This window comes from Seriola dumerili, unplaced genomic scaffold (genome assembly GCF_002260705.1).
Source record: "Seriola dumerili isolate Sdu_G_001 unplaced genomic scaffold, Sdu_1.0 BDQW01000149.1, whole genome shotgun sequence".
Classification (NCBI taxonomy): domain Eukaryota; kingdom Metazoa; phylum Chordata; class Actinopteri; order Carangiformes; family Carangidae; genus Seriola; species Seriola dumerili.
Window position 1 is genome coordinate 21,931,257 of NW_019174404.1, and position 19,551 is coordinate 21,950,807.

The window sequence follows — 19,551 nt, forward strand, 5'->3', positions numbered from 1 at the left end:
AATGTGATCTATGATCAGTTTGATACCACATTCTGTGATATATTGATGTTATAAATACAACAACAAAGAATATTGATCAAACAGATGATGGTTAAGACCTTGCAGCCACCTTGATCCTGTGAAGTTCCTGTTGTAGATGTCAGTATGACTTCACAGTCAGTCTGAATCAAGCCAGATATTCATTTAACTATCATGCATTGTGATTGATGCTACACGCAGGAAGAGTCACGCAGGAACTATTAAGCAAACTATTACAGGAAGTATAGAAAGGAAACAATCATCCATGCATATTGTCGTCCAGAATTGGAATTACAAACTTTCTTTGGATTCTACAGTTGTTGATGACCAGAAAATAATGAGGCTACTATAATACTGGACTGTATTGGAGTAGGTGAACTACAGCTGGGGTATGGACTTGACTTTGTTGAATCCAAACACAAATAGTTTTGAAGGGTGCAAAAGAAAACATGTTTTCGTGTGAAAAAGGCTTTCCAAATTAAACTCTTACAAATGTGTTGTTGTGCATCCTTCAACACAAATTATCAGCTTTAAATCATGTTTTCTTGTCTACATCTACCCAGGGGGCATTAGGAGAGCAATATCAGCCCGAAATATCAACTGCCATCCAGGCGAATAATAACTACAACAAAAGTTATGGTAGCTGTACTCTTAAGCTTCAAGTTGGTCACTCATGCCAAGTTGAAACATGATTCTGGATGATGCTCTGAAATCATTTTACACACACTTACCTTTGTGTAACTGTAAGTAGACACTAACACTCCTCTGGAGTAAATTGACCAGATTTCTGAAATAAGAACTGGGGACATTTCCAGTTCGGCGGCCAATATATCATTAAAATACGTAACGTTTTTATCTATGACACAATAAAAGGGGGACAGTCCCAGTTTCATGTATTTTGACTATGGTAATTGTTGTGCTGTAATAAACTATGGTTAGAGACGGGTTAAATTAGGATTTCTGAGGAGGCTGTGCCATAGTCTTTTTGAAGGACCCCATCACACTTGGATAGAAGTTTGGTCATAAGTTTAAGTGTTTTACATCATCACAGACGTTATTTGCTTCATGGTTATCAGGGTTACTGTTCTGTTGTGTAGGAATGCATTTAGATGGATGGATGCCTGGTTATGTTTTCAAACGGAGGAGCAAATCTGGAAAGATACAAAATTGGTAGGGGGGTCCTGGGTCCTCCCCCAGGAAAAAAAATATTGTGATTTAAAACAGATTTCCTCCACTTTTACACCACCTAACCTCTTGGATTAAGCTAAGTAACAGCCCCCTGCACTAGTCTAGATTAGTTAGACTCAGGTGGTGAGAAAACCCAAAATGCATCAAGAACAGTTTATAACTGGATCAAGACAGGAAGTGATTATTAGAAAAATGTCAGTTTCATATTTGAAAATACCTATAAAAACATAATGTATGTAAAATGGTGGTAGGTCGCAGGCTACTAGATCATCATCAAGCTCAAACAAGATCATTTATATAAATGAAATAGGCTTACAACACATCACAGTAGGATTTAGATGGTTAAGCAATGTTAAACCTGAGGGTTGCTATTCTCAACACTCACAAGGTCACCTTCAAATTCTAACAACTGTGACAAAGTAAAATCACTCTAGATGAATGAAATGGCCTCATAACAACTATCTAATGTCAGCTGTTTATTGTACTCACAGGCTGTGGTTTCAGCTGTCATAGCATAGCTACCTCCTGCTTCTGCTCCCTGTTCAGTTCATCCTGCTTTACCCAGTTTGGATTTTGATGTTTCCTTGTGTCCCTTAATCCTGTGCTCCTTGTGTTTTTTGTTAGTAAAGTCATATCTTTTCACCTACTCGCTTGTGTTTCGTTTGGGTCCAGCCTTCCTTAATTTATGACAATATTTACGCTAAATCTATTTCCTCATGGAAGAGGCTCCGAGGCTTCCTCTTTGTTTAATTATGTTCACCAACGATGTAAAATTATATCACTATATTTCAGTATTAAGGCACAATCACATTCATGATTTTGTAAAAGCATACTAACTTAAAAATCTGTTATTGACTCATGAGTAGGGATGGGGATCGAGAACCGGTACTAGTTGAGAACCAGTTCCAACTGGTTCGATCCATCAACATCATTTGCCTCTATGCTTAACGATGCCCTTATCGATGTCTTCCACCTAGTTCCGTGTGTCTCGCAAAGAATGACGTCATGCTTTCGCGAGTGGCAGTCAGCGTGAACGAAAACGAAGGAGTCGAGGAAGTGTGGCTTAATTTCACACTAAATGATGCAAACAGTGCAACATGCAATGTCTGTGGCACTAAGATTTCAAACAATGGTGGAAACACCAGCAACATGCTGAAACATATGTCTACGCAGCAAGGCATTAAATATCAGGAGTGCCGTGTGTTTGCCACTCTTACGCCGCCTGGCAACGAGTGCTCTCAGCACAGCAGTGAAGGTACGTATTAGTGATGTGTTGGTTGTGAATGAGCTGACTCTTTAGAAAGTTTCAGAGCGACAGACAGAGAGCGTCACCCTAACCATGGTAACTCACTGACAACACCTGCCTGCATGCGCACATCATGAGAGGAGCATCATGGAAATAAATGAACTACAATAACAGATTTGCAGATATTCCTTTACGATCCCTTGATGGTCTGAATAACTCGATGAATAACCAGCCCAATTTAACCCGCGTTTAGCTTGCTGCGTTAGCTAATGCTAGCACTAATGTTAGCACACTAATGCTAACTTTTGTCAACTGACATGACACTCCAGTTTAAATTTAAACTTACCTCTGAATCTCTGGGCTTCAACCTCTGTCTCCTCTATGCAGCTTCAGTTATATATTTCTAAGAGGTCGTCAGTTGAAAGGCCTGTGAGCGTCAACAGTTGGTTTCATGACATCATGAAAGTCCAACAACCAATCACTGCTGGCTCTATATTATAGTAATATTAAGGCTATGTATGTGAGTGTATTGGCGGGAAGCTGGGATCTATGGCAGGGCTCAGTATACACTATTCCATTTTTTATCCAAAGTTGATGTCAGTTCACATGGGAAATGTTGATTTTCACCTATAAAAGTTTGGATTCATGTCAAAACTTCCATTTCATACATGGCACTATCCTTTTCACATTTAAAGTTTGCATCCACATATATAGCTTAAATGTTTTTTTCCCCCCAAATGCCACCTTACTCTGATTTACATGTGTAATCACAACACAACGTGGGATTTTTCACTTCACATACATCATTTTCCGTGTAAAATTGGCATTCACATAAAGCTAAAAACATGTTTTAAATTTTTTATTTCACATGTAAAACTTGGGTTCACATGTGAAATGTTTCATTTTGCTAGCAAAGCTGGTATTCACATGAAAAGTTAAAAACATCTTGTCTTCCAGCTGATAACTACATTCAGTGAAGCCAGATAATGAAAAGATATCCTGGGTATGTTGAACCTGCTTTGCCTCATTTCAGTGAAGGGATTCCTGCAGCTCCACCACAGTAACGTTCAGCCTCATTAATCTCATGGTGACTCATGGAGTTGTTTTTCTCACCCTCAGTGTTTGTTCCCACAGCAATTATTATTGATTATTGTATCAGTTGAGCTCTAAGGGAACTAATATGTCCATTGACTGTGAAGGACTGACTCTACATTGATGATGATGTGGCGGCATCTGGTGGTGAAACGATTAATTGCGTGGTGTCAGTTTAATGAACACGGATGACATCAAGTGTTTGGAAATGAAAAAGACTTAAATCTTGTTATTAGAGTTGTATTAATGACTGCTGTTAACCAATAGTGATACCAACACTGATGTCTTCAATGTAAACATTCATGCATCATTTTACAGTTTTTCACTATTGCAAAAAACACAGTTCCTGAAACTAGGGCCCTGTTTATCAAAGCTCCACACATACAAACCAAAACCATATACACAAAATACAAAACATGGTACATCTCCTGAAAAGCAAGCTCTACATCAAAAACTAAATAAACTCTTGTAAAAATGATACTTTAGCTTCCAAACTTTACACACAAACACCAAATATATAGATCTTTTCCAGCTGCACATGCACAATCGAAAACATTTTTCACATTTCTACTTTTCTAATGATATATGCAGTATATCAGTATAAGTATAAAAACACTATTACTGTATGTATTTGCAGCATGCTGTAAATATGAACACAAATGCAATGGGGAAACAAAATCTCCTTATTCTCAATTCTGAACTGAAGATGACATGAACATACTGTACTGTAAAATACAGTAGGCCTATACAGTATTGCAATTACTGTCTATCCTGTCTCTGATCTCATCTGTAAGAATTGTCCTATTTCCTCTGACCCTTCCTCCTTCACCTCTTCCTCTGTCTGGTTCGCTTCTTTCTCCTCTTGCCCCTTCTCCTCTTTCTCCTCTTGCCCCTTCTCCTCTTTCTCCTCTTGCTCCTTCTCCTCTTGCTCTTCCTCCTCTTATGGGAACACCTCTTCCTCTAATCCTGTCTCCAAAAAGGGTGCTCATGGCCAAAGTAATACAGTTGCCAAACAGTGAGAAGTTAAAGGACATGGCGACGTATTTTGAGCACAGATGGGGGTTGCCACAGTGTGTAGGTGCAACTGATGGATCCCACAACCCCATTCTTGGACCAGAGGAATATCACACTGAGTATTTCAACCGCAAAGGCTGGCATGGGATCATCCTGCAGGCTGTGGTGGATTGAATGGGACTATTTTAGAATGTTTTTGCTAGAGTGGCAGGGAGCCTGCATGATGCCAGAGTGCTGTGCTTGAAATGAAATAAATAACATTTGTGGACACAATGTTGGCTACTATCTCCTTGGTGATGAAGCCTCTCCTTTGAAAAGCTGGCTAATGAAACCTTTCATAGACAATGAATGACTGACACCCCAGCAATTTGTGTACAACCACAAAACAAGCAGAGCCAGGGTGGTTGTTGAGAATGCATTTGGTAGACTGAAGGGAAGATGGAGGTGCTTGCTAAAATGTAATGACAAGGTCAAATCCATGGTATTAGCATGTTGTGTTCTGCATAGCCTCTGTGAAATGAATGGGGATGAGTACAGAGAAGAATGGGGTGCCACCGCCTTAAACCAGCCTGAGGGGGCACAGTTGGCTACTGTAGAGGCAGAGGGGCTAGATGCTCGTACAGGTCTAATGACGTTCCTGAAGCATACTTTGTAAAGTGTAATTGCCAGTTTTCATTTTGTGCATCTGTTTTTTACTGTTTCAATGTTTATGATGTTGAAGGGATGGAGGTTTATGCAGTTGTTGTTTGCCGATGTTTAATTATCCATGTTTACTTGTTTACAGTCCCTAGTAGCTGGAGGGACAGCAGTACAAGATTATAACCGTTTGTTTGATATGTACCGTACAAGTCTTGAGCTGCTTTGTTAGAAAACAATGATTAAAAAGACCAAAAATAGAGATGTAAGGAGGACTCCTTCATACAAAAAGAAGAGACAAGAATATTGTCAAACAGAACAGCAGGGCCAACTTGCTTGTATTTACATTTATGTACATCTACATTATACTCCTCATTTATTCTTTATTTTATTCTTTAATTTAACCTTGATTTTCTATGGAAGATTGTGGGTCTCCATCTGAAAAGTTTAAGAAAGTTTAAGTTTTAGTATAAGTTGGTCTTAAGAATGTTGGAAATGCCAAATCATATAATCATTCTTATCGTTTGTATTTTACTCATTTATATTTTATTCATTCATTTTTTAATAATTTAATCTTCTTTAACTCAATCTTTAATCTCCACTGGCGGAGCCCCGTGACGGCGAATAGGTATCGACAGGGCATGACTTCGGGAGTCTCAGCGACATCCACACTGGCCACTGGGTAGAATCACATAAGAGGGCCCTCCTCTGCCCCTCTCCCCTTCCCGCATTCACATGCCTCAGTGCTCATGCGAAGTCAGGGACAAAGCTAGTGAGCGAGGGTGGCCGCGCAGGGGCCCACGGCAACAACCGGACAAGGACAGAGTAACTTTTTCCCTGAGGGCTACAGGCCTGCTAGCATAGTCCAGCGATCCATGAGTACTACAGGCGGCAGATTAATGAACGTGCCGTTGCCAGCGGGAAAGCCGAGGCTCTGACACTTCTGAGGGCAACCAGCTTCAAAACCCCGCCTCTTGCTTCAAAGAGGTGGAAATAAATTGTTACAGTGCACATCTGTTTTGAACAACAAAAATTGTCACAGCTGCTTATCTACAATGTTTAACTTATTAAACACATCACCTCAATTTATAGCTTATAGATAGATAGCTAATAACTAATAACTTCATTCACTCACACACAAAATACTTAAGTATTTTATGTTATTATTCTATTGAAAGAATAGCCACTATACACACACTGTTTGCTTAAAGTATTTATTCAACAAAATACAACTTATGTGCAAAAATATGTGCGAATGTGTACATGTGCACAGATGTAATGGCAATATTTTCAGTCCTGGGGGAATTGGGTTCTTCTGGCACAAAGACTGAGTAAGCTGGCGAAGAACATCCAGAAACCTGGCTTGAAAGTCTCTGTGGATGTGTCTGGTCTCTGCAGAGTCAGCCTTGAGGAATGCAAGCTCCTGTCTCCTCAGTTCCATGTCTTCCGCCTGGCCCTCAAGAAGGAGCTGCATGTAGCTGTAGCTGTTCATGTCCAGAGAACGCCAGTTGGTGTCCCAGCAAAGCATCGAGCCGGTCGAACCACCACCACTGGTCCTTCGGTCAGAACCACTCCAGTTGTTGTGGTCCTTTATTTTTTTGTATTCCTGTTTCAGTTTTATTACCTTCTCCCAAACCTATTTGGGGGCATGGAAAATGTTAAGTTTGCTCAACCTTGTAGATATTTTAGTGTACACTTTTTTGTTCCGTGTCACCGATTCCAATTCCAGCTGGATATCTTCTTCCGCGTAAATGCTTAGCAACGCCTGGACCTCGTCGTCGGTCCATCTGTTGTAGGCTTTCTTCTCCATCTTGAACCATGATGAAAAACAATAGTCTTGAATCAAAACAAAAGGGTCAGCTTGCAGCTGTGGGCTTCTAAACATGGCGGGTGAAATAAAATGCAGCATGTACTTGACCAACTATAAATGTTCAGCACTGCAGACCACACCCCCCAACGTTCCTGAACCTCTGGGAAGTACTATCTGCTAACACGGACTTTTTAATGGTTGATCAATTATGCTGGAACTAAATTTATACCCTGGTTCCCGCAGTCGAAAATGCGCATAGTTCCTCAAAAGGTTCCTTGTTCTTGGGGAAGTTCCTGCAGTGGAAACGCGGCTTTAGGCTTTCTTTTAAGGCCCTATGTTCTTTGGACTAAGAAAGCCAATCGTAGTAGTGTTTGGCTAGGCTGTCAAGCTTTCAATTCAACAGTTCAGCTTATGTTCAAGTGTGCGTCCTTGACTAGATTCATGTAGATCTTATGCACCTCTGACACAGGTTTTCTGATCCATTGATTCCAAGTCACCGTCTCTTCTGCCTGGGGTATTGCAACTTCCATCTCATTATAGCAGCTTTTTGCACAGACTCGATACATGCATGACTTGTTGTCTGGACTGCACCCAACTGAGGACAACAGCTGAGAAACTCTACCTGTTTTCACAAGACCTTTTTCAGTCAAGAGTTTGACATTCTCATGGTCCAAGCATACACAGGTGTTCCTGTCTGAAACTTTTGCCTGTGTTTCAAAAAGGACAATTCCTAACAAACTGCCTCTATGAGAGCCTATGACTGTATCCTTTTTGCAGTAAGCGCAACTGTTCTCATCTCGACAGAGAAAGCCAGAAACTTTCTGTAGGTTGAAACTGTGCTTTGGGAGATGTATCCATTGACACAGATGTGAAATTCAAGATTTCCTCCATAGCCCTTTTCCTTTCCCTGTGCTTACTCTGGTCTTGCCTCATTGTTGCCTCTCTTTAGTCTGTTCTGGACAGCTGGCTGATGGGGGGTTTAAACAATTTTCCCTTACAGATGGTTACAGATGGCTAAACTCAGACTTGACATGAAAAAATGCCACTTCTTTAAGAGGTTTTATCCAGAAGAGGCAACACCCAGGCTGTGTCTGACTTTCTGGTCCTTCAGGATGTCAAATCCTTAAAGTGTTTCCTGAGATTTGCGGGCTGGTATCACAAGATCATTACCCATTTTGCTTACCTTGCAACTCCTCTAAACCATCTCAAAAGGAAGTCTCACAACTCTGAAGTTGTGAGAGATTTAGATTTTCACTTTTAGTGAGGGACTTCAAACACCATTGAATCTACTGAGGATTAAAACGTAGAGACTGGGAAAGAAACAAAAACAAGTTATATTTTTGGAGAATTTCAGACTTTTTTGTCTGGACATTGGTTTCAATATGAAAACTCTGTATCAGGACAGAACCAACAACCTCAAAACTTCTCGAGAGTCATCGACACCCTCAACCCTCCCGGACAAAGATACTGTAAACCTAATTTCTTAGAACTCTTAATCATTTTCATTCACTGTCTTTGTCCTTTCTTAGACCTTTCAAACAAACTGTGACAGCATTTTAGTTTGAACTGAGTCAGTTAAGTAGACCTAAGATTAAAAGAAAGACAAAACAATGATATACACACTGATGCTTTTATTGTACAAAGATAAAAAAGAAATCATTGTCAGAATCTGAACAAAAGTCAACAACATTTATATCTTAGCTTCCATCTTTAAAGAACTGGGGGAGGAAAACCTTGACAAGGAATCATTTAGAAGAGTAATACATTGACTCAGTTCATGAATCTGAAAATGTGTGTGAGTGAAACAGACAGATATGTACTGACTGGCCTATCTGTTCAACAGCAGGAGACTCTCTGCTATACTGAACACAGAGACACTGAGGAACCAAACGACCATACTGCTAACCCAAACCCAGGATACAGAGGTTCAGTGAATGTGGTGTTGAAAGTGTGGAGGTGGATCAGTGAGTCAGAGGAGACTCTGTAGAAGGACAGAGTGCCAGCAGGACAGTCCACATATACTGCTACTCTATTGGAGGAGGAGGCGGAGGAGAAGGAGGAAAGGATGGATGTCCTTATGTTATTGTGCCAGACAGAGTAAAAACCATCTGAGCAGAACAGACTCCAGGACTGATTGTTCTTTCCAAACCAACAGTCTTCACTGTTTCCTCTCCTTCTTATTCCCCTGTAGCTCACTGATATGTAAACATCTCCTCTCCACTCAGCCTCCCAGTAACAGCGACCAGTCAGACCAGTTGTACACAGAAGCTGAGGCAATTCAAATTTGTCTGGATGATCAGGATACGACTGATCCTCTCTCACATGTGTCACCTTCCTGTTGTTGTCAGACAGTTTGAGGTTTCTATTCACTGTGTTTGCGTCAAGTGTGAGTTCACAGGAATCTGATGGAGAGAAGAAGACACAATACGGCTGCAGTTATTGATACATCATCTGATCATTTATTATATTGATGATGACTCATGAAATCAGTGATCTGAAGGAGTGATGTGACAGTTTGAAGATGGTTGAATGTGCTGCTTTGTTTCCATGAATCAAATTAAAAACACACTTACACTTCCTCAGACCTGGTCTCAACCATCTGACTCCACCAGGCTCCACCCTGAAAGGAGGGGGGGGGGGGTCAGACCAGCACATTCTCTTTCAGCATGCAGACATGGACATTACATGGCTCTCAAACACAGATTGTTTCGTTACCCTGTTACCCAAATGTAGGTTTGTATGTATGGATGCACATTGACTACAAAGAAAAGGGAACTGGAGTACTTATCTTGTAATTTTACAGGGAGATGACATGGAGAAAATATTTCATCATCTTTCTCCATTGTAATGGGTGAAAATTCTCCTCATCCCCAGGCCCTCTCTCGTGGTGTTGCCTAGGGGTCAATTTTCGGTTCTGTACTACTTTTTATCTGCTTCTTTGAGTCAGATAATCCGCAGGTATAATATTAATATCTGCTGTTATGCTGACGACTTTAAACTTTATGTTCTTCTGACTGGTAGTGACATAGACACATTTTCATGGCTTGTCTTTCTGATATCAAATTCTGGACGTCACAAAATTTTCTCTGGCTCAATGAGTCAAAATCTGAGGTTCTTTTTTTTGGCCCCCAAAATTGGGGCCTCAACCAATAGGCCAACTCCCGCTAACTGTTCCCACAGCTTACCACACTACAAAAAGAAACCAGCAGCCATATTACAGAAACTTCCTGTCTTAAGTCTCAAGATCAGTAGAGTATAAGATAGGAGCCTGATCTTATCTTACTTCATCCTATCTTATTTCAGGTTAGGAAATTGTAAATACTCAATCCAACATTGTGTTCTGTTTAAAACAACAAAACACATTTTTCAGTTGCACCGCAACCAGGAGAGCCTCTTGATGCTCAGCTACCTGCAGGATCATCTACTGATGAGCGTTCTGTCGTCAAACACATCGTTAGTGTCTGCTGCCATGATACTTTCAGTGAATGAGTTCTGTCTGTTGTCATTTTGTTGGTTGTGCAAAGGCAATAAAAGAGCAGTCATATGGATAAGATGAGTTAGGTAAGTGGTGGAAAGGTGAAAGTTAGGGCAGATTAATGGTTACCCTAAAGTTAGGAGAGTTTATTTAGGATTTTGGGAAGTTAAAAAGCTTGTGAAAACACTTATCCTATACTAAGTTATGGTTGGAACATTGAGCTGAAATTCATGCTCAGGTCATAGAATACAGCTGACAACACCTGGTTTCATAACTGTGAGATCTTTTCTCCTAAATATGACACAGTGATTCATAACTAGATATCATCACAAGTCATCATTAGGAGAAAATCCCCTTTTGTTGTTGAATTGAATGCAATGCAATTCTGTAGAGATCTGACATCAACTGTGACACAGAAAATGTTTCAGCTCTTCCTCCATCAGACATTGTGGCTGCAGCAGGCCTCTCCATACCTGAGAGTGTCCAGTCGCCAGTCTGGATCTTCCAGTCCAGCAGACAGAATCTTCACCCCTGAGTCTCCTGGATGATTGTAGCTCAGGTCCAGCTCTCTCAGATGGGAGGGGTTGGAGCTCAGAGCTGAAGCCAGAGAAGCACAGCCTTCCTCTGTGACCAGACAACCTGAAAGACTGTAAACACACAAAACAACACATAGGAACCCTCTGTCAACACTTGGCGGTATGTTTGATTTTTTTGTTATTTATTCTTTTGTTTGTGGTTGCGGTCTAGCTTGGATCAGATACAATGTATTTGAGGCAAATTTAGAATTATACCTTAAACATCATCAGTGGAATTGAAGAATTCAACAACTAAAGTAAATGATTATGATGAATAATGAAATTTTGTCAGGGAAAGTAATTGTCCAATACAAGTTGGCTGTTGCACTAATGTAAATCAGATTTTAAATGATCATCAGCTAAAGTAGGTGATGAACATGCCAAATGGAGGTAAAAATAACATTGATTAAAAAAATGGAGGTCATGACAATGAATGGGATTTGATGAATTTAAAGTCAATTGAATTAAAAGAGTCAAGATATGATGAAAACATATTCATGTTTCATAATTTTTCCAGTCTTGAATTCATCATTTACAAATCAAAATCCATCATTTCAGGAAAGTGACCTCAAGGGTGGAATTAACAGAAAATAATTGATAAAATGGAAGAGATGAAAATACTTAAGAGAGAGGAGTGATTAAATGAATGTGTCTTGGAAAATGAGTGCTAAATTGTCAATTGATTATATAAACTTGAGTGACATTTATTAGAAATACTATTGACACTGCAGCAAGCAGTTTTTGTTATTACCTCAATTTTTATCAGTTAATTTTTCTTAATTCCACGCCTCATAGATGAATCCTGACCTGAGAGTTTCCAGAGTACAGTTTGAACTCCTCAGTCCAGCAGACAGCAGCTTTACTCCTGAATCCTGCAGGTTGTTGTTACTCAGGTCCATGTCTCTCAGACTAGAGGACTGGGAGCTGAGAACTGAGGACAGAGCTTCACAGTTTCTCTCTGAGAGGTTACAGTCACTCAGTCTGAAGAGATGATAATAATGAATTAAACAGAGAAAATGAATAAAAAATATTTTTTTTTATTTATTATCTATTTTCTCCCTGTTGAACAGATAGAAGTGTCCTTATATAATGATGAATAAATCAACTATCTATACACTTACAGAGCTTTGTTAGAGGCTTTTACCACTGGCAGCAGTCTCAGAAGAGCCTCCTCTGAAGCAGAGTATTTCTTTAGATCAAACATATCCAGATCTTTTTCTGATGAAAGTAGGATGAAGACCAGAGCTGACCATTGAGCAGGAGATAGTTTACATGTGGAGAGACTTCCTGATCTCAGGGACTGTTGGAGCTCCTCCACTAGAGAAAAATCATTCAGTTCATTCAGACAGTGGAACAGGTTGATGCTTCTCTCTGCAGAGGAAGTATCTTTGAGTTTCTTCTTGATGTACTGTACTGTTTCCTGTGAGTCACTTCCTGTCTGTATCAGCAGACCTCGTAGGAGATTCTGATTGGTCCGCAATGAAAGACCCAGGAGGAAGCGGAGGAATAAGTCCAGGTGTCCATTTGGACTCTGTAAGGCCTTGTCTACAGCACTCTGGTAAAAATGTGTTGATTTGTCTCTTGAGAGTTTAGCCCACAATGAGGTTGCTTTCTTTCCTGTCAGCAGATTGAGTCCAGAGTTGATGAAGGTCAGATGGATATGAAGAGCAGCCAGAAACTCCTGAACACTCAGGTGGACGAAGCAGAACACCTTGTCCTGGTACAGCCCTCTCTCCTCTTTAAAGATCTGTGTGAACACTCCTGAGTACACTGAGGCTGCTCTGATATTGATGCCACACTCTGTCAGGTCTGATTCATAGAAGATCAGGTTTCCTTTCTGCAGCTGCTCAAAAGCCAGTTTTCCCAGAGACGCAATCATCTCCCTGGTCTCTGGACTCCAGTGTGGATCTGTCTCAACTCCTCCATCATACTTGACCTTCTTCAGTTTGGACTGAACCACCAGGAAGTGGATGTACAGCTCAGTCAGGGTCTTGGGCAGCTCTCCTCCCTGTCTGGTTTTCAACACATCCTCCACAACTGTAGCAGTGATCCAGCAGAAGACTGGGATGTGGCACATGATGTGGAGGCTTTGTGATCTCTTGATGTGGGAGATTATCCTGCTGGCCTGATCCACATCTCTGAACCTCTTCCTGAAGTAGTCCTCCTTCTGTGGGTCAGTGAACCCTCTGACCTCTGTCACCATGTCAATACACTCAGGAGGGATCTGATTGGCTGCTGCAGGTCCTAAGGTTATCCAGAGGCGAGCAGTGGGATGCAGTTTCCCCCTGATGAGGTTTGTCAGCAGCGCGTCCACTGAGGTGGACTCTGTAACATCAGTCAGGATCTCAGTGTTGTGGAAGTCCAGAGGAGGTGGACGCTCATCCAGACCGTCAAAGATGACCTCAACCTGGACCTGTTCAAACCTGCAGATTCCTGCTTCTTTGGTTTCAGTAAAGGAGTGATGAACAAGTTCCACCAAGCTGAACTTTTTCTCTTTCAGCACATTCAGCTCTCTGAAGGTGAATGGAAATGTGAACTGTATGTCCTGGTTGGCTTTGTCTTCAGCCCAGTCCAGAGTGAACTTCTGTGTTAAGACTGTTTTCCCAATACCAGCCACTCCCTTTGTCATCACTGTTCTGATTGGTTCATCTCTTCCAGTGGATACTTTAAAGATGTCTTCTTGTCTGATGGTTGTTTCTGGTCTGCTGGTTTCCTTGATGCTGTTTCAATCTGCCTAACCTCATGTTCATCATTGACCTTTCCAGTCCTTCCCTCTGTGATGTAGAGCTCTGTGTAGATCTGATTCAGTAGGGTTGGATTTCCTGCTTTGGCGATCCCCTCAAACACACACTGGAACTTCTTCTTCAGATTAGATTTCAGTTTAGGCTGGCATTTGTCAAGAGTCTCTGAATGAAAAAACAACAGATATTAAAATGACACAGTAAAGGCCTGATCACAACAGCAAGTGTCAGTGAAATAAATCCTCACATCCTCATGAGATATTTGGATCTATACACTTGATGCACTGACACCTCAAAGGGCTAATAATTAGCTGCTGTAATTTGAGAATTCACTTTGGTCAGAGGCAGGTCAATAATACCAACGTATTAGTCTGCTTGATTGTTGGCAGGGGGGCCATAGAGGGTGTAAATTTTTGCCATGTCCCACCAGGCAACACTTTATTTGATAACATTTTGTATTGCGCTGCTAAGACAAGTCTAGTTGCGCTGCTGTGACGCAATCGGTCGTCTGATGCAACCTCTGAAGGATGCAGTCCCTGAACTGGGACGCAGTAAAAGACTAAATAGATTTTTCTTACTGATGCATGGTCGGTGTCATGGCACTGACCTGCAGTGCAGTGATTTACCCAAGTGATCAGTGACTCCTCTGAATTTGCTGCAAAATGTCAGTAAGTTTTATACAAACTACCCGATACTTTAGAGACACCTTTGTTCACTTTTGGTGGACTTCTTTTCCTAATGTCTTTCCACTGCTCCTTATTGACAAGATGTAGTACTTAGACTTCACACCAAGGTCCCCTACTGCATTGAAGCTTTATGTCCCTCATTTGTACATTGCTTTGGATAAAACTGTCTGCAAAATAAGTAAATGTAAATCTCATTTCATGTGGATCATTCTTATCAAATTCTTCTCATTGTGTTCTAGTCAGTTTGGGCTGCTGGTGTTTTCTTCTAGAAGTTTGGTCCGTATGCAGCACTCACAGCTATATGTTGGAGGCTTCAACAGAGATGTCTCTCATTCACTTTGAGTGGGGTGACGTCACACGTTGCCAAACTGCTAAGCTGGCATTGTTTTCGGTTGAGAAAAGTTCAACTTTTCAAGCTGCAGCACAGGGGCAAGCCAATCAAATCACATTTGTGCAGGTCCAGCCTGGCCTTCAATGTCAAAATGGAACTGGACAATCCGGACAAATCAAGCCCTGAGAGAGGTGACAGAGTCAGTTGGTCAATCTAGTATATGTATGTGTGTACTTCCCTCTAGCATTGCATGGACAGTTAGCATTGCACATTATTGCACAAAATAGCATGTCTCTAGTCGGCTATGTTGTGTAGTGCGAGTGGGAAACTATCATCAGTTGTTATCACTATGACGATTGCACCATGCCCACCATCAAATGTGAACACAATATGTGTGAGTGCTCTGTTACTGAAATTTGAACTATTGAACGCTACCTGCTGCAGAAGCTGTATGGGCTGGCGAGTCTTGCGGCCCAACTTGTGACGGTTTTCCTGTTGGAGGAAAGTGAATCTTATATCATGAACTGATCTGTATAAATGATGCATTTTCAGTTTTCATGATACCTCCATGACTTAAAAATAACAGAATGTGCAGAATATCAAATAGAAGGCATTTGTCCACAGTGACTAAGCCAAGAAGTTTCACAAAAGGTAGCTTCACCTTTAAATACATTTAATGTGTTTTTAATTGTATTAGACACTGTTGTTCTGGATAATACGCCACGTTTCATGATCCTCTGACTGACCTTCATTCCTGTTCTTTAAAATCAACTTGGCCACCTGCATAACATCTTTAGTAGTGTACATGTCGACCATCAAGTCCACTGTTTTCAGTCTGCCTGCATTCTCCAGATGGCACTTTTTGATGGCAGGGAAACCATCCAGTAACTCAGCATCCTGCAGGTACCACTGGAAGAGTTTCAGTTCTTCTTCTCCCAAATCCTGCAAAGTCTCCAGCAGCTGCTGCTTCATAGGCACCTCCATCTCTGCTCCCTGATAGAGTCAGAGTGTGTGAGTGAGCTGTAAAAATCACAGAAAATGAAAGGTTCAGATTGTCACATATCATCATGTGTAGGGTTGATAAACTCTGCTTTTCAGCCTTTACCAGATTATTTACTCTAGTAAATCTATCTTCACAATTATTGTCTTTTATTTACTTATATTTTTAATGAGATTCTAAACAATAGTATAGCTGCACACTAGTATATTCTATGTAAAGATATAGTGGAGTAATGGCGTCCTGAGCAGAGAACTCACTCACACCTGCTCTGTCTGTGTTGTAAACTGAGTTTCTCTGGTCTTTGTTTGGTAGCTGGTCTGTCAGTGTGTGCTTGTTAGTGCATGTGAGTCCCTCCTGCTTAACCATTGGCCATCTGCATATTTATAAACACATAGGCTCCGCCCACAGGTGAGGTGGCACAGCACAGTATGCAGCATTCAGGTGAGAATGACCTTCCAGAATTTCCTCCACTGTTGAAACCACATTTTCATCTAAAAAGGCCTCAGACAAAGAAAGTGGTGAGACCAGAGCACAGACAGACTGGTTATAGTGACTACTAACTCAAATCCCAGTCAGCTGGTGGACCATCAAAATATCCATAAAGTTTTTAAAATTTTTACTGGCTCCATCAGTGTCATTCATTCAGCCTGTCCAAGCAGATAAAGCAAAGGCTGAATTTCTTTCCCAGTCTGACCATGGAGCAAATACTGGTTTGCTAAAGGGTCTAGCTTGACTCTGAACTGGTTTTTCTTCTCCACCATGTGTAATTAACCTGATGTTTCATAATGTTACATGAATGTTTTCATTAGTGACGGCCACAGTAGACATGATAGAATTAGCTAACTTGCTGTTAATTATGAATGTGTTATTGCTAGCTGGCTAACTGGCTGTGGAGCTAGTGGATGGATCTAGTGTGACATCTAGTGGCAGTGACAATCATTTACAGAACCTTTAAGGTTGTACAATACATTGGATTGGTATTGGGGCTGATATTGGCCTATTATGTGGATATAACAGTGGGTGGGTGACTCAGTATTTAGTGCCACAACCTCCCTGGATAATGATGTTCTATTCATAACTGAATGTTATCAGTCATGCCACCAGGAGTCCCAGTGTTTCTGCTCTGCTCTGATAATTTGCTGCACTGACCTGATGTTACATTAAACTCCTGCTGATGTTCCTGAAAGATTAAATATGTCTGAAATATCACAGACTCTTGTGTTGTACATGCATCAAAGGGATTTACTTTGATGATGACATGGTCTCTACATGACTAACATTTTAACAAAGGTTAATGCTATAATTACTTTAACAATGTAAAATCAGATGTGACCAACAACTTTTGCTAATGAAATATTGCATAATTTATCATCAGAGCATTAAAATATCTTATTTAATCTATCATCAATGAACATTAACATGGTTAATAATTACAAGACTGTATCGTTTGTAAGATTAAACTGAGCTGATTGCAGCTTTCTGTCCTTTCTCTGGCTGCAGCTACCTGCTCTCCAACTGTATCCAGGACAAATTCAGGTCAAACATCATGTGTACAACATGTGTGACTCACAGCATTGACGGCCGACAGCAGACAGACTGTATCTCAGAGTTCACTCTGTGCCTCAGACATCACAGCGTCAGCTCTGTGGATTTGACGACTGCTAAGAGATGGAGATCGTTTCACTTCACCTGTAAGCACTGTGACTGATTAAGTCATTACATCACAAACTTATTCTGGATTTTCCTGGTTAATATTGACACAAATCCCGAACCACCATCAAACAGCTGAGAGCTACGTTACGTCTGAGAGTTCAGAGTCAAAGTCCAAACTGAAGAAGCACAGAGAACAGCTAAGAGACTTCAACACAACCTGGTTTGGTGATTCACAGGTGAGTTAGGTGTTCGGGCATCTTAGGTAAACTTAGTTATAAAGTTTCATGTACACCACAGTTTAATGTTCTGGGCCTTGTTTTCCAAAAGCATTTACAGCATTTATTAAAGAATTAATTCAACCTGACATATGACAAATAAATGTGGCTTTTGTGGCTCAGTGTTTCTTGCTTACTTTACACTCGCCACCTGGTTGTAGAGACTCAAAGTAAACAGCAGGAATCTCCTACAGCTTTACAGATAAACCTGATTTGCTCATGAATTATTTCAGATGCTCGTCTCTGAGTCTGACAAAAAATAAAACCACCAGTTACCAAATGTTTGTCCCATTTACTCCAGTTCTTGTAATCTCCAGGTTGAAGAAAATTCTTGTTACTTTGATGCGGACAGAGTCATTTTATCTCATCAGCTGCATTAGTAAGTCTTTCTTTCAAAAGTTGACATTCATAATGTTTTTTCTGCCCATTCTGATCTAAAACCCAGAGCTGTTTGATGAGAGACACTTATGGTCTGTTTCTGAGTGAAGAGGAAACACAAATCATTCATCTGTACATCAACTGAAATCTTTCTTTACATCATTTATCCTGTATAAATATCAGCAACTCCTAAACTGATTGGCTCCTCTTCTCTGTTTCATATCAGTGTCAGTTGAATGCAGCCAGACAGCAGTGTGAGGCAGAGGAAGCTGCCATCAGCTGCTGTACTTCTATCTGATCAGAATCAATTGTAGAGGATCCTTTGATTGATGTACATACTGTATAATCTAATTAAACCTCTAGCAACTGGGAACAGATACGCCTAGTCTGGGAATTCAGGATAACACCAGTAAAAGTAGAGATTCTTACAAGATTCATAAGTCTGCGAAATCCACTGAGTTTATCTGACACATTCAGGTGTTCATGTTCTGTTCAGTCAGCTAGTTTTAGTTATACTCACCCCTGCTCTGTCAGCTTGCAATCACATGAGTGCTGGAGTCCTCACTGGTCAGTCATATGACATGACAAACCTACTCCTGCCTCCTACACCCACTTGGAGTCAACTGTAAACCCTCTGTTAATCAGAGTCTTGTGTCATTCTAACATCCAAGCAGCAGATTTCTGCTGTTTCTAGTGGACCAAGATGACAGCAGTCAGCACTAACAACATGAGCAAAGAGTCGTTCAAGAGGAAGAGACTGGAAAATGTAGCTTAACTTACCTCTAAATCGTGAAATGAGGCTGCGCCACAAAAGTCATAGGAACTGAAACTACAGTTTGAACAGGAAACAGGGAAGTGGACGGAAACAAGACTGTGTGTGTATGTGTGTGTGTGTGTGTGTGTGTGTGTGTGTGTGTGTGTGTGTGTGTTTGTGTGTGTGTATGTGTGTGTTAATCGCTGCATGCTGCCAACTACTGTACTGGAGGGTGTAATATTGTGACTTCATTCTGGATATTGAAGACGTTTCCATTTAATATTGATATAAAGCCATTTGAACCAGTAATTATTTACCTCCTCTCTCCAACAGACCTTTGATACCCCTCTCCCTTCCCACATCGACCAGCCTGTTCTTCAGTCTTTCTCTACACTGGATGTCCTACAACCTATCACTACATACCCAATACTTTCATTGCAGTTACAAGTCTCACATTTATCTGACTCTTGCTTTAGCATCATATTTGAGCATTGAGTCCTGTGTGTCCTAATCTTAGTGTAGAAAAAAACATGTACCTCTATGACTTTTCACAGACTTTTGTAAGAATCTCTATTTTTACTGGTGTTATCCTGAATTCCCAGCCCAGACATATCTCTTCCCAGCTGCTGGAGGTTTAATTAGATCATATGTGCATCAACCAAAACATCCTCTTCTACTG

The 19,551-nt window shown here is 40.8% G+C and overlaps 1 protein-coding gene across 1 annotated transcript; it reads right to left on the reverse strand.

The window, feature by feature from the left end:
* Positions 1-8,711: 8,711 nt before the first annotated feature.
* On the reverse strand, positions 8,712-15,796 carry LOC111226132 (NACHT, LRR and PYD domains-containing protein 12-like). The gene is given in 8 exon segments (XM_022751231.1): positions 8,712-9,406; positions 9,578-9,624; positions 10,953-11,126; positions 11,862-12,035; positions 12,176-13,754; positions 13,757-13,960; positions 15,248-15,304; positions 15,559-15,796. Coding segments are annotated over 8 exon segments (3,018 nt in total). The 3' UTR covers positions 8,712-8,861.
* Between the last annotated feature and the right edge of the window lie 3,755 nt (positions 15,797-19,551).